The following is a 24,035-nucleotide window of genomic DNA, read 5'->3' on the forward strand; positions in this document are numbered from 1 at the left end:
TGACGAGTCAAAACATTTGATTGAGTCGACCGTAAACTCCCCAGCACGCAGAAAACCAAAGAAACCGAGACAACAGGCCGCCCACAGCATTACCACATCGTATGTGATACCGGATGCGGACGCAGCGCGCGAAGAATGTCCGGAGTTATTAAAAGTCGAGGGCGTGCCGCCCGCTCACCCCGAATTCTTCTCACTCTGCGAAGCACATAGATAAGCCGGGGGGGAGAGGACGTGCAGAAACGTCGCCGCGCCTCCGACAAATTAGGAGATGGCGTACGGCAGAGAGATACCCTTTGACAGTGCTGTAAGCCAGGTGACACGTTTTCAGGTAAGCTACAAAGCGACAAAGCTTCTCTTCGCATGCCGCATACAGTAAAGCCCCCGACGCTCGAACGAAGTCTAAGAAACGGCGTTGGCCTCTTCTGTAGTCCTTAGCCGTGCTGGTGGCGATGCCTGCTTCAAACAATCGAGAAACTGAGTTCTCCAACTGGACGTCCAGTCCCCGTGTTGTCTTCTAGAAGCGCTATCCAGTCTCCCGGCACCTGGCAAGCCACCACCGACAGCTGCGGACACACATCAAACATCGTAGCGATTAGATTGCATCAAATAGCGTCTGCCACTATTTTCTCTGTGCCCGGAATGTGCTCGACGGTAAACGTAAACTGGAGCTCAGCCGCCACGAAAATGCAATAGCCGAACTAGACGCATTACCTGCTGATCCCAGCAGGATTCTGAGCGCAGTGCGGACACCACCGTACTGTTTTCCACCTTAAACAGAACGTGCTTGCTTGTCCAGCTGCGTCCCCAACAGACTGCCGCTAAGACTACGGGATATTTTCTTTTCCCACTATGCCCAAACACTCTGTACAGGGTCCACACTTCAACTGAAGCCACCGGTGCTGCCAAACCGCGCCGCAGCCCAAGCCACCTGAGGCTTCTGACTCCAAGGACACCGTGGAACGCACCTTGCCTAGGGCTGACAACAAACCGATACCGTTCCACCGACTGGCAAACGCTGCCCACCACGATATGTCTGAACGCTCTTCCTTGTTTAAGCAAACAAAATGATGGAGCGCCTTAGGAAACTTGGACAACTCGATTAGACGGCGGGAAGAAATGCTCGTCCCGGTTTGATCACCGCAAACACACGATGAAGACTGCCGATCAGAGACAAGACTTCCCTCTTGGTCCCTCCCCGACGAGTCGACCAACTCGATAGTACGTCCTGGAAGCGCGCCAGCTTCTCTAATGGCAGACAAAGCTGCATGTTCACGGTGTCAATTTCAATGCCCAAGAACGTCAATACTGTACTCGGGCCCTGAGTCTTATGCCCTGCTACTGGAACACCCAGATCCCGACACGTGGTAAGGGCAGATGCCAGGTTTTGTGCGCACTTCCCGGAACCGGCTGGCCCGCAAAAGAGAAAATCGTCTAGATAATGTATGGCAGACGAGACGCCCCTACGAAACATAACCCACAGAAGTGCATCTGCCACCGCTGAGAAAATCTTGGGTGCCAAACAAAGCCCGAATGGCAGTGCTGCATCTACGCTCACCGATCCACGCCAGCGCATACCAAGCAGATGGCGGTCGTCCGAGTGTATTGCAATTAGGCGGTAAGCGCTCTGGATGTCCATCTTTGCCAGTAGCGTTCCTCGCCCCAACGCTAAGATCCGCGGCGCCGCATCATCGACCAGTGAGTACGACAACGAACACAGATGTGGATCTATACCGTCGTTGACACTGTACCCGTGAGGAGAAGAAAGGTCCAAAATTAGTCTCCAATTTTGCCTAGTTGGCGCGGTTTGGGAATCAACCCGAATGGACTGAGGTGAGCTGTTCTTCCGCTGAAGGATGGATCAATTACACGCTGCTGCGCTCTCTCGTCTTGCAAGTAGTTGGACGCAACATCCGCCTGATCTTTGGCTGACCTCGTTTTTTTTCTCGCTGCTCGGCATGTGTGTGTTTTGTAGTTAAAACCAATTCGAAAACCTGTCTGACGAAGCTCTAGCGGCAGGCAACATCTCCGCGGGCAAGTACAGATACGGGGCGGACCTATTGGCATTGGAGCGGCGGCATCGGTTACGGGCGAGGCAACACACTCCCCTCTCTCTCGAGCAGTCGCAAGATGAGAAGTAGGTCTGAGGGCCCACCCGGACCGTGAGTTTGTAGCCTGGATTTTGCGGGGGTTGAAGAGAGCTCAGCGTTACCTAAAATCATTAGTTATTTTGTATCTCTCTTACTCGCCTTACTGTGCTAATGCATGCCGCTGCGCTGTGGCCAACGGGTGGGGTGGTGCCCACCACTTCAGACCATGACTGAACCATGGTTGCTAGTAACTGCTCGCGCCGACGGATCGCAACCGATCCAGCCAATGTGACCATGGGAACAGACTTATCGAACACCATGGATCATTACCAAAGCAGACCAAGCAATAACACGCCCAGTCGAACAAACCTTAGAACAAGTATAACCGACTAACAATCGAGCACCGTCAGAAACAACAACACCGAAAAAAGCATGCCCTATACATCGGTCATATAAACAATAACAACAAAGAAAACATGCCTTACATCTATGTGAACAGCAAGGAAAATAAACGCTAAAACTACCAGCAAACGCAACAGCCTCCTAACTGTCCGTTCCTTTCCACGTCTTCTGTGTAGAGCCTGTCCCTATTCCCGCCTAGCAGAAAGCCGGTCCGCTTGTGCCGATTCCTTCACAACTACTGACACGGGCGTGTCTCGGGACTCTCCAAATGTATGGCTGCGGAGGCCGCAGCGCAAGCAAGCGTTCCGGTACGAACATGACGGGTAGTCCTTGCATCCCCCTGGGCTGAAATTCCACTTCTTGCAAGTTGGGCGGTCTGCAAAACCGAGACCAACAGCACGACCTGTATCTTCCGCCGATGACCCTGAGGTGTGTGGTAAGGCGCGCTTTGCTCAAAACCACAGCTTTGGGGGAGTGACGCTGTGACAGGTGACAGTGCGCACTCTTTTGACTTGTGGTCCCCTTCGCCGCAGTTCTCGCACAAAGCCGCTGCTGATGCCCGAGCTGCCAGAAACGATGTGGCGTATAGTGACGGTAATGGCTGCCCCACCTTATGGTGGAGTTTGCTGCCGCTATCTTTCAGAAGAGCACGTCGTAGCTCCTCCAGCCGTCGCCTCCGTGTCGCTGCGCCTATCGCGTGATCATGCGTAGGTACGCCATCAGGTCGCGCATGCGATGAGGGTGAGCCTCGGCTACCACGGCGGCGTACGTCACAAAGCACTGTACCCATGTCATAAGGCTAGCGACCCGCCGCGGTTGCCGTTGCCCTCTGACGTGCCTAGACTCCGTGTCTGCCAGTCGCTGCAGCTCCATATTGTCAGGCAACAACTCTGCTAGGTCAACGTAGTCCAGCGACTGGATGCGCCGCACGAGTTTTTCCGGGATAGGCGGAAAGACTTCACCGAGCGAGAACCAGCTTGACTGCAGCGCGCCACAACCCGTTGGGACATCCAAGATAGGGGAGGAGAGAGGAGCTCCCGAATCTGCTGCCGCACGTGCTCCTGCATCCATCAGTATCACGTGCTCCAGTGCGCTGGGATCGGGCATGTCTCCCAGACCTAACACAGGACTACTCCGTTAACCCCGTATCTTGTATGCCAACAGCGGTTTGCGTGTATCCGAGACAACTGTACCGTGCGCTAAGTGTCGGTTGGCCTGCTGCCGCTCGAAACAACGAAGTGGCGTGCTGCCTCGAAAAGATGGCTCGCTGCCGCTCCGATTAACATAGTGGCTTGCTGCCTCGGCCTCATTCTTCGCTCCTTGCGACTCCCGCACCGTGGTTGCCCCGAGCAACCAGTCACGTAATACCACGAGACACCTATACGCAAAGGCGTGCGCCACCAAATATGCCAACCACTTACCCTGCTTTGCATCATGACTTCCTCTCTCGCCGATGCTGTGCTACATTGCTGCGTACACCAGGAGAAAAGGCCGCAGGCCTGCTCTCTGGTCACGTTGCGCCGCGCTGCTATCTTTTCTTTTTGCTGCCAACTGGCGGTGGCTCGCTGCCACGATGCTCGCCAATACCTTAGCAGCCGTCCGCGCACAACCCCCGCGTTTGACAATAACCCATGGCGCCCACACCCGTGACACGTGTCTGAGAGAAACAGGCCAACATCTCCCGCAATGTCGCACCACTATTAGTTTTTTGAGACCCGCGCGGTGCCTGCCCCTGAAAGCTCAACGCGGACAAAATTACCGCCACCCTTGGCGAGCATGCAGATTTGTCGCCTGGTACCTGCGCTCGTCAGCGTACGTACGCACGACGGCCACGGAAGTTATCACCTACTGCTTAGCTGCGACATTGCCGGAAGCATGCAAGTGTTCGATCGAGTCTGTACGCGCTCTAATGTACAGCCGGCACGCAAGAAAACCGCTTCTAAGAAGGTAACGATAGTGAAAGAGTGCTCTCACTTGCTGCAGCAGAACCAGCAAGGTAGGCTGTCCCACCCCATCGAGCAGTGAGCGCGGCCACTGCTTGTGCTGCAGCTGACTTCGCAGCCGCGTCCAACATTGACTGCAAGCGTTGCTCGGTTAGCCCGATGACCGTGAACTGGTCCACTGCGGAATTGAGTTGCTCGTTGTTCGCCATAAGCTCTTGACCGAAAGAAGAACGTCCACACGCGCGAACTGCAAAACGTGCTATGCTACTGCGCATGACTCGCGGGAAGAAACCTCGTGCCACTACCGTCTGCGCATGACACGTGAAAACACACAAGACTTGCCTACCGTGCACTCCTGCGACCGATGACTCATCGCGCGCGCTGTCAAGGCGGAGTCAACTATGTGTAACTTCGTTAAACATTGTTGTGTGTGTGTGTGTGTGTGTGTGTGTGTGTGTGTGTGTGTGTGTGTGTGTGTGTGTGTGGCTGGGTTAGTGGTTAGGTGTACTTAAAAAATGTATTACGCTTCCCTTGCGGACAAAATAATCTCATCACAAAGTAACTTAATAGTTGAGTTGGTCATACGTGGCAACTGTAAAAAAGGTGATAGCTTATAGCTTCAGTTGCTATACAATAGTATAATGCACGAAGTCACACTCAAGTCATCTAATCATATAATGTCATACCATAGTCATACGTTAATCGACAGCAACTAACCGCACAGAAAGCTTCCATAACATCAAAGCTAAGATAAGAGGCAACAAGAGCATCACTAAAAACATGTGACTAGCTAACAATCGCTGCATGAACTATGCATATCATGCGCTCGTGTCCTCTGAAATTATCCTTATAACGTTGCCATCTAAATGTCTCGATACTTCTTCAGTCTAGCTTCTGCATTGTAACATTCGTTTTGATCCAACGAGTTATTATAACCGAACAGTAGCCAACCCTCAGGAGTTTTGTTCACCAAACCCCAATATTTCAAAAGAGGTTTTCTGCAAACAACCCACGCTTGAATCTGTTCTGCTGGTGGCTCTTGTTCTAGATGTGGATTAGAAACAATAAACTTCTTCCATGGTCGATAATCATCGTAATATTCAAGATACTCCTTAAGGTTGGGCAGCGGTCGATCGTTGCCTCTATACCACCGACGGTTGGCATTGCGTGTGCTAAGACACATGTCGAACACTGGGTGTTTCAAGTCGCGCACCCGGGTTCCGTGGAAAGCAGGAAAAATATGATGAGCACAATAATGATCTTGGTGCTCGTACACGAGTGAGCATTTTGAACCACAAAGTGGACACTTGGATCGACATCCTTTTACTGTTGCCCAAAGTCGTGAACGTTGATCACTCATGCTGGTCGTCACCATTCCGTCCAAATGATCAAGTACTTTTTGTAGCAGATCATTCACCCTACGCTTAAACCGTTCACAAAATATGTCAATTCGTGTAATACGAAAGTTATTCATTGGTGGAAACCGGGCAAATGCAGTCTCTAGCAAGTCCCTATCACCAACCTCAGAAGGGTCCTTGGCACGCTTTGTCAGATGATTTTTAAAGTCATCAATAAAACCATGTCTCGTAGTTGGACCGATTTGTTTCCAACGTTCTGCAGCATCTTCCAACATCGCGTACATGGCAGAAATGCTGTCTCTAAGTTTGTACTTGTTCTTGTCTATTGCCCCCTGTTTGAAGTCTTCAAACATTTGCATAAACAACTTTTTCAGATACGCGTTCACATCAATGCAATATTCTAACACTCCGTCATAGTTGTTTACCTTAAAGGAGCTATAATACGCTCGTTCTGCTGCCTTCTCTGGACTCGGGAATTCTTTAGAAACTTTCTTACTAACTTCTGATGCAAATTCACCCACTTTGCTTTTTACCCATAACTTCAGTTGCTCACTGTACTCTTCGGCAAATGCTGCAGCGCATTTTACATCGTTAGCCTCGTTACTTGCTGTGTCAATAAAGTGTTTTCTCCTACTTGCTCTCTTTTGTTCGAGCTCCTCTTCCTGTTCTAAAATGCGCTTATTCTCAGCAGAGCAAACTACCCGATATGCTACTTGTTGCAAATAAACAATAAGATCGTTAATAAATGGAACTCGCTGTAGCTTTAGTCTCTTATCAGACGTGTGCAAACCGGACTCCATCTTTAGAACCTCCTCAGTGGCCAAGACAACAATATCTGTAGCAATCGTTGCGTCGCATTTCCCGCCACCTTCTTGTGACTCAATCTTCTTCACGAGTCTCTCCTGTAGATTGTGCACTTTACTCTTCAGCTGCTGCACTGCGGCGAGACTTTTAGCTAATCCTTTGTCTTCTGTTGAATATACCCATCTCTGTGCCATGTGGACAAGAGAATGATTTATTTTGAAATACTCCCTAAGCCATATCTCGTCGCTGTTAGTAACAAAGTCTGTTGATTTTGACAATTCAGATGAACTAAACTCAAGAGCGACAGCGTGCAGTAACTGGTTATGTTGGTTTCTTGATATAGCGTCTCTAAATGTTCTCACAACATCCAACTCAACGTCAAAGTCTCTCTTTCTTGTTGCTTGTAAACGCTTTTTGTGTTCGTTTTCATGCTGTTTCCACAGTTCATCAAAAACCTTTGCTGCTTCAGACGCGGACATTGGCGAGCGATATTCAGTACGTCTCAACTTTTCATTAAGTTGATCGTAAAATCTTTGATCAAAATCCTCTACATTGAGTCTTTCGTTAGCCAAATGAAGTTGTATCCCCCATGAGTAGATGTTCATGTCATAAGAAGAGGAAAGTGGAGTTGTTAATTTGAAACGAAATTCTTTCTTTAGATCTTCGTTGAACTTCTCATCTTGAGTGCATTCTTCAAAGTCCCGAAACAATTTGTCTTGGCTAGTTTTCTTTAAAGTTTCTAGATCAGCCCGACACTTTACATCATACCCTTGGACGACCGTTTTGTCTTTGGCCTTTTGCAATTGTTTTGTCAGTCCCTTCACAACAGTCCCTGCTCGATCATTAAACTCCTCTTCAGCTTGTTTCACAAGAGATGTCACGATTTCAGTTATCTCTTTGTGAAGACGAATAATAAAAAATTCAATTCTTTCAGAGCTTTGTAATGCAATAATGTGTGACCGAACTTAGTAAGAATATTCCACACTATACCAGCGTCACGATACCATTTTACGAGAGAGTCAGTGCCCTCACGCGGATATAACGTTGAACGATCGCCAAGCGTAGACTGCAGTATCTCTCTGCGTAAAGAAAAGGCCTCTTCGGAAAACACACCAGTCGGTAATTTCACCGTCCGACCTTCTAGTTTTACTTCAGAAAATGCACTTGGAAGAAGAAATATAGCGTCTTCTCTCAAAGACACGAGATCATCAAGGTTCTTCTCTCCACTTCCCATTGCTTCTCTAAGCATATCCTTCATCACTGTTAGCGAATCGCTTTGTACTTTAGTGGTACGATCTATTTGGTCTCGCAAAACGAACATCATTTCTGGTCGCATGTCGGCCACCTTCAGATAATCCATTGCGTACAAACAAACTTCTAATAGTTTTCTCATCTGCGAGGAAATTTCACCCTTATGGTTCACTATAACGACATCGGAACAAGCCATAGCCATCACCGTAATTTGACCGTCAAACACGTGACCACCTCCTTCCAAAGACAAAAGCCCTTCCGAATCAAGAACTAAAAGATATCTTCCGTCCGATATGCGTACGAATGAAGCATACAAACCCTTCGTGCATCTTCCCGCCCTTGTAGCAAACCCACAACCAAACAAGTAATTGAGCAATGTAGACTTAGCAGAACTCTGCGCGCCTATAACTGATACAACAAGCAAGTTACTTCTGTTCTTCAACTCAACTCCTAGTTGTCTCATTATATCTTCTATAAACTTGCTTGCAGTCATCTGTAACGGATTTCCTCGAAGTAATTGCATAGGATAACCTTCCAATACACATTGCGTGTAAATTTGCTTAGTCAACTGTGGATCTAGAGGGAGTTTTCTCAAATGAACATTCACTGTCGTATCATTTTCTCGTAAAGCACAAAGTTCCATCAACTCACTCCAGAAAGAATCTAGCGATACGTCAAACTGGTCAATACGAGAGGAAATTTCCTTCAGCTCGCGTTCGACACTAGCTATTGTATGTTGAGTTTGCTCTTTACTTTCCTTTTCATCTGTGCGTTTGATTGTTTCCATTTGTTTCATCAGCTCTCGTCTTTTGTCAAGGAGAGGTTCGATATATTGCGCTTTCCACACCTCCAAGTAATGTTGAAATTCTGCCAATTGGTGGTGATTTTTGTCTGAAACAAGACTAAGGAATAGCTCGACTGGACGAGATATCGAAGATATCGTTTGCCTTCGATTGTCCAACTCTGCCTCTTCGTTTCGTAGTTTTACTAATTCTACGTCAACCTCGTTTCCCTTCTCTTTATTTCTAATTTCATAAAGTTGTTTTCGCCTGTGAATAATTTTAGCCTTTGCAGCGTAAATCGCTGTTAGAGGAAAAAGTCGGTTAGCAATCTCGCCTCCCTCCTGTTTGCTTGCTTCAAGAGCCTCATACGTTTTTCTCCCTAAAGAAGAAAATCCGTCTAACTTGTAAGACTCTCTTCTGTGTGAAACTAGATCCCGGGCTTGTCCAGAGCAGCAAGAAACAAAACGCTCTTCAACAACTTCTAAACAGGGTAATCGTTTCTTCAGGTTACGAAATATCGGAGCCATCTGATCTCCAATACGTATGACAGTCATCTGTCGCTGCCCCTTAGTGCGACAATTGGCAAGATCTTCGACGAGCACAACTTGTGCCATTCTATTGGGAAGAATCTTTCTTAACGACTGACGAATCTGTGACGGTTGTGGAAAGGAAGCAGACATTTTGGTACTATTGGAAACATCGCGAACAAAAATAACAATTTCCGCGTTTGCGGAAAGAAGATTACAACTGTTTAGTAAAAACGACCGCAAACTGTCACCAAGAGAACCTCCAGGACCAAAGTCATTAGCAGTCACGTGAACAAGTACTAGAGCTGCGACCGAGCAAAGAGTGGACAAAGCATGACAAAACGTTTTCTCATTCGTAAACCCGTGGACATCGGCGAAGTTGAGACAGCACGGAACGTTAGATTTGACCTCAAGTAAAAGATCAATAGAAGGGGAATGACATAAGCCGCCATCACCTTCGTCAGAGCACACATCAAACGAATCAAAACTCAATGACGTAGTCTTTAGTTGTCCTACCAACTTCCCCGTCAATGTTGATTTACCTTTCCGTACAGCGTTTGCTGTACCACATGATACGACGAGTGGATAACTTGGAACTGCGAGAACATCTTGAAGAGATTTGAAGTTAATGACTGTTCGGGCGTCGCCTCTAGAAAGTTGAAGAACGTAAGCGACCGGAACAGCGCAGTACAGACTCGAATAGAGAGACACGAGGCGACTGTGAACTGCAGCAGGCATTACCTCTAATAAAGCAATAAAAATATCTTTGGGAGTTAACTCCAAGAGCAGAGGTGGGAGTACTGTAGTTGTTTGCTTTCCGTCTTCGTGAAACGCCAAAGCAAACATATCTACAACTGATTGAAAGTTCTCCCTTCGTTTCAGCAAGTCCACTAAATATGGCTTGAGATGGACAGCAAAACCCTTACCGCCACGTTTGCGGTACAGATCTATTACCTTGTCTGGAACGAGCTTTTCCAGCTCAATTGTGAAAAAACTGTTATCTTTCGTGAGACGGCAGTCGCCTATCATCATTTCGTGAAATTTTCGATTCCCACTCGTGAAATCAAGTGCCTGAGAATTATCCGTAGCGTGTGGATCTATAAAGAAATCTAGCGTAGAAATTTGGGTACAGTTAATAGATCAATAAGTCTCTTACTGTAACCAGCAAAAGAATGAGATGAAGAATCTACCTTTAACGACACAAGCGGCTTCGATTGTAAAGTTCCTGGTTTATTCCTCGACGAAGCAATAGCAACTTCAATACAAGAGTGTATATATAAATCAATTAAATTAAAAGTTCTTATGTGTTCGTTACCTTCTCTAGAGTCTATGGATAAGCTACCCATGCTACCTGGAGCCGACACAGCAACAGGCAACGGATAAGGCTTATTGTTCCTACTGTTCCCTTGATTTGACGAAACAGAAACTGCTGGTAACGGACTACGAACAGTGTGACGACGGGCATGAGTATGAGCTGCTTCAAAATCTGCTCAAGACAATTTGACTTGTACAAGAGAGCAAGAAAACGTATACCGTGCTGTATAGACTTACCGGCTTTCAGCAATACCTTCAGTACCTCTGGCTGCTTGTCCTTGAGTATCTTCTCAAATTCTGCCAGTTGGGACCCTTCATCATATTCAGACAACTTTTCCAACATATCAAAAAATTTGTTAGCGACAAATTCAGACTCTCTCCGTTGTTTGGCTGCCATCAGAGCCTTGTGCTGTTCCTGTGTAATGATACCCTTCTTAACACATGCATCAATAACAGAGATATTAATCTCTACAACGCCACTTCGGTTTTGTTTCAGCTGTTGCCATGTTAACCGTGAATGAAGGTTGCAAACAGTCGAGTTCACTTTGCCAACAGACTTCCAAAACTTCCCTACGATACGAGGGTCGCTTCGAGCCTTGTCGATCACCATGTCGTAAAGAATTTCTGATGCTAATTCTGGATCGTTCATTTCTTTCAAAATGTTACTAACGTTTGCTACAGCTTCCTTAGTAAACACTTGGTCAGATATCAAGGCATTGATGGCAGGCTGAAGACATGTTTGTAGTTGTTGCAACACACTAGCTTTCTTGGATGAAAACGCCAAAATACATTCCTGTAGAAGAAACCTGATCAGCATAACTATTATCTATATATCAGCATCAATATTGTTGTCAATCTGTACTGTCAGTAGTAGGACGCAGTTTGCCTAGGGCGGAACGGGAAGTGCAATGGGGCGGGCAGGCCGCGCCTCCAGATCCGGAGGACGCTATTCTGTCTGTTTGCTATTGTTTGTGCAGTGTGACGTGAAGTGCATAAGCATGCGCAGAGTAGACAACCTGGTTAGTTACAAGACGAATTTGGATGAAACCATTTCAAAAAAAGAGAAAGAATTGTAAATAGAAAGTTCTCTTTCAATCAAATGGTATCTCAGATAGGCTAGCAATCGAGCGCATGCGGACGCTGCAGATCGAGACCATATGTACTGTACGGTCTCCGTACTGGTTCTCGTTCATTTCTTATGTGCTACGCCAAAACCTATTAACAGAAAAACACAAAATCGGAAGCCAGACGGCACAGAGTAGCAGGCAGTAGAAGAGGTGGAGACCATAGACCAAACAATGTGCACCACATACCGTTTTAGCTGCAGGACTCTTATTAGAACATTTTGGTAGTATGTGCTTTTGTACAGTGTGGTTAGGGAATAGGGTAGAAGCCATGGAATTCCCTGAAGAATTTCAGACGCAAGAAGGCATCAGTAAACTGTAATAGCCATATTTATGATTTGATTTAGTTGCTTCCTTCACAGATAAATTTTCAGTGGCAACTGCTCTCATGCATCAGCTAGAAATGCTGCAAAACTTTCATTAGAAGTGTAACTATCAGTGATGTTTTCATTTGTTTGCGATCCTCCAGGAAATTCCATGGCTTCTACCCTATTCTTTAACCACACTGTACAAATTAAGGCACATAGTACCAAAATGTTCTAATAAGAGCCCTGCAGCTAAAGGCAGGGTAATAAGGTACTTAGTACTATAGTGTAGTAGTTCACGTCAGTGTAATCAGTTTCTACACGTCTGTCATCCTTCGTTAGGAACAGGTCACTTAACAGCTGGAAAAGTCAAGAAGCATGTGGCTGAAGGACATCCCTCTCCCCCCCCCCAACACCCCGGTTCCTACGTCTATGCTAAATGGGTAAGGCAAACATACATTGTGTCCTTCTATTCTGTCTTTATCACGTGAAATCTTCTAATTTGACTAAAATCTGCCAGAATGCTTTCCACATAACAAATAATACAGTCTCTAGCAATTGCGAGTCAATTTTGTCAGTTATTCTTTGTGTACGTGAAGTAGCTACCAGACAATCCGTTCACTGACTATTACTTCCGTTTCTGTCTCTTGTAGCCGATTAAATTACTGTACTTGCTTTTTCATGTTCATTGCGTAACCGCGTTGGATTGATCATCACTCGCAAGTCTATGCAGCAGCCGCAGAATTTCTGGAACAATCCCATGATCATTACACAGACTGAGAGTTCTTATTTTTCGGTCCAAATATCCGAAACAGTCTTCCGTCGCTGTCTCTTTGGCATTCTTGCTAGCAAACATGATCAATGGGTTGTTCTGTTGCACGTGGCCACACTGTTCAAGCTTACGTGGGGCGGCATGGGTAGCGCACAATGCTAAAAGCGACTCGTCGTCGATACTGACTGTATAGTCGTGCCTTTCCGTATAGTGACATTGTCTCTTGTTATTTTGCGAAGCCACGCAGACTTGGGGTATACAAGCAGTCACCCCCACACCTCCAGCTCCGCCACCACTGCGTACTACGCAAGTATTTGGACTAAAGTTGGTCATCAGAAGACTTCAAGTTTTACGTGCCTTACACATATCATTCTAAATTGCATCGAATCTTGACTACGTGGCTTCTTCTCTATCAGACTGTCTGACTATGGACTGTCGATAGTGTGCGGTTACGGAAGTCTGGTCTCGCGTAGCCAGACCACTTTCGTTTTGTAACTCCAATCAAGAAAACAATGATTTGTAGAGTACTAAGGAACTCTGGTCTCACGTAGCCAGACCACTTTCGTTTTGTAACTCCAAACAGGAAAACAATGATTTCTAGAGTACTAAGGAAGTCTGGTAGCCAGACCACTTCGTTTTGTAACTCCAAACAGGAAAACAATGATTTGTAGAGTACTAAGGAAGTCTGGTCTCACGTAGCCAGACCACTTTCGTTTTGTAACTCCAAACAGGAAAACAACGATTTGTAGAGTACTAAGGAAGTCTGGTCTCACGTAGCCAGACCACTTTCGTTCTGTAACTCCAAACAGAAAAACAATAATTTGTACACAATATACTGATCATGCTAGACTACAGCTATATCATTAAAGCAAGTGCCACCAATAGATGCGGCTACGCCCCTGTAAGAAAATAAGAGCACAAATAAGCAGCAAAGGATCAGACATGCCTGTCGTATGCCCTAGTCTTTTTGCGTTTTTTGATGTAACAACGAAACGTCGAGTTCATGATAACAGCAACAGTGACAACAAACTACTAGTATAATGTCCGTCCACTAATTTCGCGCACACCGTGGGAACAAGGGGAGGAGAAGTTTGTAAACTAACTCTTCCGGTAAGGCTACGTCAACGTTCAGTTAGGTACACTAGTACAATAAGACAAAGTGCATTATAGTCTGACCCTCCAACTTCTGGTTCCAATGCCCGATCTTCCAATATAATACGTACACTCTTCATACGCATACATAATGAAGGCTAATGTATGCATAATGTAATTAGTCATAGTTCCAGCGGGCTCTATGATCCTAGCTGGTGGTAGACGAGTGGGGCTAGTTCGCATGCACAACAGGAAATATAATACCATGCATGCTTGACCCGTTTGAGTAGGTGATGACTCCGCCTTGACAAGACCTTTCCAATGATATTGCGTACTGTAATTGCTCTCGGGGATGTTTCACTGCCTAGCTACATGAGTTTTCCCACAGTGTGCGAAATTCGTGGACGGACTTTACGCACCATTAACGTACTTCCGTCTCCACTAGACATTCCATTCTAACCCTCCTACTATAGTCTAGTTTCTCTTTCCACCATCCATTCACACCACACTCAGGAAGTTCTACTAAATTATCCTCTGATTCTAAAGCATCCACATAACGCACATCCCGACCAAAATTGTTTCGGGTAATATTAATTAAGTAAGCCGTGCATTCGACATGTTCAACGCGTCCCTAGCTGAGAAGAACAATGTCCAGAAACAATCAAGACCACTAGATTTGACACCAGGGAGATGTCCAAAAAGAAATTGTTAGTCTGTTGTCGTGCAATATCTGGTGTGTATACGCGGCATGGTATCTTGCTACAGTGTGCACTTTCGCAGTTTCAATCACCTTTTCAGTACCGCTTTGAGCCTTCTCTCTACCGGTAAGAGCTGCATTCATGTCGCAGTTATTACACTGTCACTCTCTGCTACCGCAAACACGCAACAAATCGTTGCAGAACGTCTGTTCAACGGCTGCAAAACAAGACACTTAAACCGGAAAAGTGATCAAGTCATGATATCAACTTCTATACCTTCTAAAGATTATTCAAGCGCTAGTTTACCTACAAAAATGCAGAACTGCAGTTGAATACGTTGAGAAATGTAGAGAACTTGAGCACAAAACAGCTGGAAGATCCGTAGATACCGACCACGCGCTTACACAATACCAAACAGCAGCCTGCAAACCTACAAAAAACACAACAATAATAGTTATCTAGAGACTAAAATGTAGGAAGTCTTCCAAAGTAGTTCATGAAATGCGTTTCTGCCTAAACATGACATCCAACGTTCCGTCAGCGACAATTCCACCACTGATCAGCGCTGTAAGACGCTCACACATTAGAGACGAGTTTCAAGTGAGTAAAACACGTTTCGGACTTAAACTACTCGATTATTTGCTGACAAGACAGACCGCACTTACAGTTACGACGAGCTACTCGAACAAGTGGCACTAACTGGTACAAGTGACGCTTATATCTTAGGATATCTTGATGTAATTTAATTAGTGGGTGGGAGGACCTTCGACCTTTAAAGTTTGCATTGAAAATCACTCTAGAAGTAACAGTATATGTATATGTAATCTTACGACTTAGTCTACAGAACAATATACGTTCGAGCTGCCTCACACTGCTATGCATGTATACGTATACAAATAGAATTGAAAATATCATAATATAAGATAAGCTGACATAAGAAACTATTTTAGGTAACCGAACTACTCCCCCCCCCCCCCCAATTACGCCAAGGCGAGACGAGGAGCGAAGATGGTGTAATGCGATGCCACTGACTAGCAAAGCACCTTCTCTAGATAATAATTAGCTATACAGTAGATTATCCGCGACTTTCAATGCATGCAGGTTTGCATATTTATGCGATGCGTGTGCCTTCCCACACAGTACCCGGGGAGGGGGGAGGAATAGGCACCAAGTCACGAGTAAGAACAGGAAAGCAAAAGCAGTTGCTGCTCATTGTGCATTAATTCCGCGACGTCGTCCCATGGATGGCAGACAAACAGACAACAACAAACAGAGTATTACAAAAGTACAATGACAATTGATCTAATCACTTTCATAGAGACCACCTCTTGAGTAAGCTAGAGGAGACATTCAGCAACGTAGTGGGTTTGGTTCGTCCTTGGTACCATGCGGTGAACGTGGATTCTTTGGTGAGAAGAGTGGCTACCAAAATCCTAACTTAGGATTAGTTCCCACCATTCATTACAGCTCAGAATTTTTAGGTATACATCACACCGTACAGTACATTACCAATAATTGTTACACCCTGTGAACTGCAAATGCCCTAGCATTTGAAAATATCTACAGACCAAAGACTGCATGTCAAAACAGTTTGCACAATTAGTACAATAGATAATCTATAAGGTCGAGTATTGGACCACAACATCAAACATGGCAACAAACATAAGTTAATAAACACAACCAGGTACGCATTCGCAATGTTGTCATAAAACTCCAACAGAAAAGAGTCACCATATAATCTGGCATACAGTAGCATCATGCTTATTTGCTGTTGTCTATATACTCATCATGCAACCTCGTGACTGTTAATGACCATCACAAAAGCTAACCTCTTACTACAAGACTCTTAAAAGCACAAATGCAAATCTTGTAAGAGCTATAACTACATGTACAAAATGTAGATGCACACTGCTAAAACTAAGGTACTCTCAGAGCACCAAATCTGGTTCTCGGACCTTGCCACCCACGGAACACGATTTGTGCTTGGTAGATACTCTGTAGGGTACTCTTGCAGAAGTCCTATTCTGGTGCTCCCGCATAACCACCTAGGATTACCAGTGTACCAAAGACGGAGCTAAAAAACACTTAAATAGGAGTCATGTAGCGCCTTATTATGGTTATAATAGCTGCTTCTCCTGCCTCGCCAACCCAGCACACGAATTGTACCGGTGAAATAATTTACTTCAAATAACAATCAGAAGTAATAAATACGACTACAAAATAATCCTATACTAACATCACTAAAGTCAAAGACTATCTACAACACATGTCTGCCCACTGGTAGAGGCACGTAACTACACAATCTAAACCATACGTTTGTCTGGTATAATCCACAGCAGCGACTTGGAATCTTGAGCTTGATGAGGGTTAGAATTTTAGCTGTACGTTTCCAACAACCAGTGAGCATCTTTCGAAGACAGCGGCTCCAAGGTGACTATCGACACATTGCAAGGCTTCTCCTGACCTACAAATGCAGTAAAGCCTTTTGACTGTGCACGTACCTAAACATGCAATGAGATTTCCCATGTCTATACCTACATGTAAGATTATATTTATGTAGTCTGTGAAACAGTTCTTTCTAAGTGTCTTTCTGCATGGATTTTCACTGTATTACAAGTGGACCTAATTCAGATAACAAAGAAAAGTGATTCTTCATACTTCAAATCTTCACATTATGTACATTTCTGAGCATTGGACCTCCCTTTGCAGTATCCTGTTAGCTATACTACAACATCTCAGGCAAATTTCAGAGCAGTGTTGTCCGTAAAAGTTGCAGTGTGCTTACATGAACATCCTTTGAGACATCAAAAGGACATTCTTCCTACAGTTTGGCCATACTTAGTACTCCTCTCTGGTATACTCTAGTTTGCTGATACACTCACACGCCTATGTATCTTTCAGCATGTATTCAGTGTAGATGTCCCTCTGTCTTCAGTACTGCTGTTGAATGTATGCCATCTTGTGCACCACAAGCACTAAAACAATCAAATCTGGTGTATTTCTGTGCAGTAATTTCATAACTGTATCCATGTCCTTACAGAGTACTGAACTGGCACTATGACAGATCATGTAAGCTGGTTGGCTCGAGTATATGAGAAGCACTAGCTCCTTACTGAGTTTGCTTCCATCATGCATGGATGTCGTTACAGCACGGAAGATTAGTTCCAGAAGTGATGTCATCTCGAGTCTCTATAGCAAAAGAGAAATAGTAGCAGTTTCATCAACAAAATCTCTGAATGCAAGACTCTTACGACGGTACGTACATGCAGCTCAGAGCACTGTACATCAAATGCAACAGACATGCATTACTCCTTGCTGCAAACACAAAACTGACAGTAACATTTCTTGTTGCAACGGTTGCTAATGCCTTACTCTGATAGTGTTTAGTCAAACTTTTGTTAGTTGTATTCAAAGCAAGCCAGGAAATTGGAAAACCTCCTGATGTTTGCTACTCTTTACAACGCTGCTGTCGTAGTATGGATCCCTGCATCACTCAATGGTCTCTAAACAGACCATATCACGAATTCTCTAAACAAGAGCACAGTGAAGTCTTACCATTACTAACTTCAATTACATGCAGGGCCTTCCCAAAACACAATTCACATTGCTATATCAACAGTCTCAAACATGCGGTAATAGCTTACTTTGATGCTGATCAGCTCCTCTCAACTTGTGAAGACAACAGTAGTGTAAAACCTGTCTGGCTGTCTGTTTACAGAAGTCCTCACAGGTATCATATATAATAAAATGCACTACTGATGTAGACTCATACCTAGTCCTCCTCTTCGCGCGCACTCCACGTGTTTTGGCACATGCTTTTTGTTCCACTTGCCAACAAACAGCACGTGCTAAAACACGTGGAGCACGCGCGAGGAGGAGAACTGGGTAGAGTGTACTACTGATGTTCATACAAATGTTCACCAACTGGGACATTCACATCGATTCAACTCACACTATACTGTTACCACTGATACGTACACCATACATTTGGAACATTGTGCAAGACATGCTGAAATAGCAATCACACTAATATCAACATAGTTCTTGATAATCAGTCCAAACTAGCACTCCATGTGGGTAATGGTGCTTAGGAGACACTTTGTGGCAACTGTTGTTTTCTCTGATGACTGCTTTGCCAGGCAAGTTTCCAGGATCAACTAAACTGCTTTAAACTGTCAGAAATAGCAATATTAAAAACGTAAAAGGCTGCCGGCAGAGCCCCAGGAATATCTGCTGCAGCCTTAACTACTCCTAGTATAGCCTTCTCAATGACAAGAAAATACTCTCTCGGACTACCATCAGTTGCTAAAATCATTGGACAGTTGTTATCTTGCTTTGAAGGTTCTTGATTACTATCACTTGAATTCTAGAACAGCCAACTATGCTTTAGAGCTAAGCTAAGAAATGAACGGAAAGCAAACAATGAGTATGGTACTTGACTAAATGCACATGTTTCTGTAGGAAAGGTAGCCAGACAGAATGAGTAATGAAATCAGTCTAATTGTTACTAACCTTTACAACATGAAGTACATGAGACAACTTAGCCTTCTTAGTTGTACTCAAAGGCACCAGCAACAACAGAGCTCCTTCATACAATAAGTCTACAACAAAAAGAAACCTATATATATATATAACCAGTACAGCACAGAAATTACCATCACCTTCTGATTCTCTTTGAGAAAAGTACAGGTCCATCAAACACTATGGTATGATGATGCTGCTCTCGCTTTGAAAGATTAATGATCTTCCCAGACCATCTAGTCTTCCTGTCAACTGACATTGTCTCCTTCACATCAGCTTCCCCCAAACTTCGACCAAATTCAAGGAAGAGCTTAAAATACATGAACCATAACAGCATATAAGAAGGAAAGCTTATCCAAACTAGCTACCTTCATCAACGCATCTCAACAATGGGTGGGTTGCAAGAATTGCTGACACAGCCCAAGAATCACTTATTACTGAACTCCTCCGAAAAGAAAAAGTCTGTTCATCAGTTGCACCACAACTTCTTTAGAGGGATTGTTCCTTTTGTATAAATCCTGAAGCACCTTAACATGTCGATTATAGGAATGAACATCTTCTCCTAGTTGAGGTGGGGGTATGGCCTTGGACTTAGCAGTTAATTAATGATTTTCTTTTTCGGGTTGTGGCTGTTGATCATCTTGGCAACAACTTGATGTAGACTTTGCAGATCTCCGAAACCTTTCAAACCTGTTGCAAAGCATCTCACCCAGGTACTCCTACATAAAACACCAAACTATACGACTGATACAACAAAAGATTGCAACTTTTCTTGCATGTCCATTTCCCATAGAATCCCTTAAGAAAGGGTACTTGGTGCAAATTTGATCGGCGACCAAAGTAAAGTCAATTGATGATAGATAGCGTTTAAAAGCAAAGACTCCGTGTGCAACAGCAGTGATGAATTTGCCATAGTTGTAACTGACATAGACCCTTCTTCAGATCAGCCTCAACATCTGCCAAAAAATTTTGAAGAATAGGAAAAGGCTGAGAAAGAGGTAAAGGCTGAAGAAGAGGACGTTCACTGTCTCGGTCTGCACAACAAACATCATGATAAACAATAAGACAACACGTGTTCCAAACACAACTGCATGCACCTTTACTCTGGTTGTAGTTACCCATAGTGATAACTAAAATTTAGCAACATTCAACTGTTCACACACACACACACACACACACACACACACACACACACACACTCACACACACACACACACACACACACACACACACACACACACACACACACACGCGCGCGCACACACACACACACACACACACACACACACACACACACACACACTGATGACTGTTGGTATATTCTTTGCCAATGCCATGACAATGGAGCTACCCTAGGTTAGTCGTGCCATTCCAATGATAGCATGTTTTTGCTCCCACCCATCTCAACAATATGGGTACATCTATTAGCATGCAAGACTAACTGCATTATGCATCACAAATTATATGTGTAAAGGTAAATCTTTTTAGAGAAACGTGGCGTCAATAGTGTGCAAGCTCGTCACACCCATGCAAACATAACAACGTGATTTTCATTGTCCAGTAGCTGAATCATCAATGACGCAGTGCAAGAGCATGTGGCCCAGAAATGGGTGGTGCCTTTCGTTTGGAATTGTCTGGAGCCAATTTTTTCTCAGGTATACTTAGTTCATATCACAACTTTTTAAATAAGTCTTGAACGAAGTTGGCAATGTCTACAGTAGGTCAGCCTAATAAGAGCAGTGCTGACTGTCCCATATGCTGAGCTGAGCTATGCCATGAGAATGCCCGACTGACTTAAATTTTGTCTAGACAACTGTATCTTCTCGCAAACAACCAAGTATTCTGCCTGTTTGAATGTGAAATATTATACTAAAACACCAGCGTATGCACAATCGTGACCAAGTCCCTTAAACAAAGTTTGAAGTGTAGTAGATATACTACAGATTCCGGTACAGTGTGTACTTGATTACAAGTCTGGGTCAGTATCATCAAGATACGGAAGGTTGGACACGTTGAAAACCGACGACGCTGGAAAAACGGCAAATGACCAACGCTGTTAGTTACCAAAGTAAACAGCTTACCATTGCTACAGTACCAGCAGCACTCTCACAAAGCGGCCGAGCATATACGCCATGGTACAAACACAGTAGCCTAGATAGTGCGTGAGTGTGTGTTGAACTAGAGATAGGCACCAGCTTGGTTTGGAAAACTGAAAGCGTAGACAATGACGTAATCAAGCACATGGTCAACTCACCAAAGGATTGACTTCTAGAATCACTGTGACTTTAGTATTGTTGTCAATCAGTGTCATCCTCCAAATCAAGCCATTCTTCGAACTCTAACAAAAAACGCTGAATAATTGGCCGGTCCACAGATCGAGAAACTGAGTTCTCCAGCTGGACGTCCAGTCCCCGTGTTGTCTTCTAGAAGCGCTATCCAGTCTTCCGGCACCTGGCAAGCCACCACCGACAGCTGCGGACACACATCAAACATCGTAGTGATTAGATTGCGTCAAATAGCGTCTGCCACTATTTTCTCTGTGCCCGGAATGTGCTCGGCGGTAAACGTAAACTGGAGCTCGGCCGCCACGAAATGCAGCACCCAAATTAGACGCATTACCTGCTGATCCCAGCAGGATTCTGAGCGCAGTGTGGACACCACCGTATTGTTGTCCACCTTAAACAGAACGTGCTTGCTTGTCCAGCTGCGTCCCCAACAGACTGCCGCTAAGACTACCGGAATATTTTCTTTTGCCACTATGCCCAGACGCTCTGTACAGGGTCCACACTTCAACTGAAGACACCGGTGCTGCCAAACCGCGCCGCATCCCCAGCCACCTGAGGCTTCTGACTCCAAGGACACCGTGGAACGCACCTTGCCTAGGGCTGACAACAAACCGATACCGTTCCAACGACTGGCAAACGCTGCTCACCACGATATGTCTGAACGCGCTTCCTTGTTTAAGCAAACAAAATGATGGAGCGCCTTAGCAACCTTGGACAACTTGATTAGACGGCGGGAAGAAATGCTCGTCCTGGTTTGATCATCGCGCACGCATGGTGAATACTGCCGATCAGAGACAAGAGTTCCCTCTTGGTCCCTCCCCGATGAGTCGACCAACTCGATAGTACGTCCTGGAAGCGCGCCAGCTTCTCTGATGGCAGACAAAACTGCATGTTCACGCTGTCAATTTCAATGCCCAAGAACGTCAATACTGTACTCGGGCCCTAAGTCTTATGCCCTGCTACGGGCACACCCAGATCTCGACACGTGGTAAGGGCAGATGCCAGGTTTTGTGCGCACTTTCCGAACCGGCTGGCCCGCAAAAGAGAAAATCGTCTAGATAATGTATGGCAGACGAGACGACCATACAAAACATAACCCACAGAAGTGCATCTGCCACCGCTGAGAAAATCTTGGGTGCCAAACAAAGCCCAAATGGCAGTGCTGCATCTACGCTCACCGATCCACGCCAGCGCATACCAAGCAGATGGCGGTCGTCCGGGTGTATTGGAAGTAGGCGGTAAGCGCTCTGGATGTCCATCTTTGCCAGTAGCGTTCCTCGTCTCAACGCTAAGATCCGCGGCGCCGCATCATCGACCCGTGAGTACGACAACGAACACAGATGTGGATCTATACCGTCGTTGACACTGTGACTGTGTGGAAAAGAAAGGTCCAAAATTAGTCTCCAATTTTGCCTAGTTGGCGCGGTTTGGGAATCACCCCGAATGGAATGAGGTGAGCTGTCCTCCCGCTGAAGGGTGGATCAATTACACGCTGCTGCGCTCTCTCGTCTTGCAAGTAGTTGGACGCAACATCCGCCTGATCTTTGGCTGACCTCATGTTTTTTTCTCGCTGCTCGGCATGTGTGTGCTTTGTAGTTGAAACCAATTCGAAAACCCGTCTTCAACTCCTGCAAAAGCCAGACTACAAACTCACGGTCCGGGTGGGCCCTCAGACCTACTTCCCATCTTGCGACTGCTCGAGAGAGAGAGAAGAGTATGTTGCCTTGCCCGTAACCGATGCTGCCGCTCCAATGCCAATAGGTCCGCCCCGTATCTGTACTTGCCCGCGCAGATGTTGCATGCCGCTAGAGCTTTGTCAGAGAGCTCAGCGTTACCTAAAATCATTATTTATTTGTATCTTCCTTACTCGCCTTACTGTGCTAATGCATGCCGCTGTGCTGTGGCCAACGGGTAGTGCCCACCACTTCAGACCATGACTGAACCATGGTTGCTAGTAACTGCGCGCGCCAACGGATCGCAACCGATCCAGCCAATAAGACCATGGGAACAGACTTATCTAACACCATGGATCATTACCAAAGCAGACCAAGCAGTAACACACCCAGTCGAACAAACCTTAGAACAAGTATAACCGACTAACAATCGAGCACCGTCAGAAACAACAACACCGAGAAAAGCATGCCCTATACATCGATCATCTAAACAATAACAACAAAGAAAACATGCCTTACGTCTATGTGAACACCAAGGAAAATAAACGCTAAAACTACCAGCAAACGCAACAGCCTCCTAACTGTCCGTTCCTTTTCTACGTCCTCTGTGTAGAGCCTGTCTCTACTCCCGCATAGCAGAAATCCTGTCCGCTTGTGCCGATTCCTTCACGACTACTGACGCGGACGTGTCTCGGGACTCTCCAAATTTATGGCTGCGGAGGCCGCAGCACAAGCAAGCGTGCCGGTACGAACATGACGGGTAGTCCTTGCATCCCCCTGGGCTGAAATTCCACTTCTTGCAAGTTGGGCGGTCTGAAAAACCGAGACCAACAGCACGACCTGTACCTTCCGCCAATGACCGCTGAGGTGTGTGGTAAGGCGCGCCTTGCTCAAAACCACAGCTTTGGGGGAGTGACGCTGTGACAGGTGACAGTGCGCACTCTTTTGACTTGTGGTCCCCTTCGCCGCAGTTCTCGCACAAAGCCGCTGCTGATGCCCGAGTTGCCAGAAACGATGTGGCGTATTGTGACGGTAATGGCTGCCCCACCTTATGGTGGAGTTTGCTGCCGCTGTCTTTCAGAAGAGCACGTCGTAGC

At 45.5% G+C, this 24,035-nt stretch overlaps 2 protein-coding genes across 2 annotated transcripts; both read right to left on the bottom strand.

Annotated features, from left to right (window-relative positions):
• Positions 1–5,152: 5,152 nt before the first annotated feature.
• Positions 5,153–7,199, bottom strand: LOC134194853 (uncharacterized). The gene has a single exon (XM_062663830.1). The coding sequence runs from the start codon at positions 7,197–7,199 to the stop codon at positions 5,295–5,297; it is 1,905 nt and encodes a 634-aa protein (XP_062519814.1). The 3' UTR covers positions 5,153–5,294.
• Positions 7,200–7,483: 284 nt separating this feature from the next.
• LOC134194649 (uncharacterized) lies at positions 7,484–15,130 on the bottom strand. Its single transcript, XM_062663590.1, has 5 exons — positions 14,736–15,130; positions 14,552–14,676; positions 10,706–11,261; positions 10,311–10,640; positions 7,484–10,251 (listed from the first exon to the last, which is right to left on the bottom strand). The coding sequence occupies exons 2-5, from the start codon at positions 14,600–14,602 to the stop codon at positions 7,484–7,486; spliced, it is 3,705 nt and encodes a 1,234-aa protein (XP_062519574.1). The 5' UTR covers positions 14,603–14,676; positions 14,736–15,130.
• Between the last annotated feature and the right edge of the window lie 8,905 nt (positions 15,131–24,035).

This window comes from Corticium candelabrum, chromosome 19, assembly GCF_963422355.1.
Source record: "Corticium candelabrum chromosome 19, ooCorCand1.1, whole genome shotgun sequence".
Lineage (NCBI taxonomy): Eukaryota > Metazoa > Porifera > Homoscleromorpha > Homosclerophorida > Plakinidae > Corticium > Corticium candelabrum.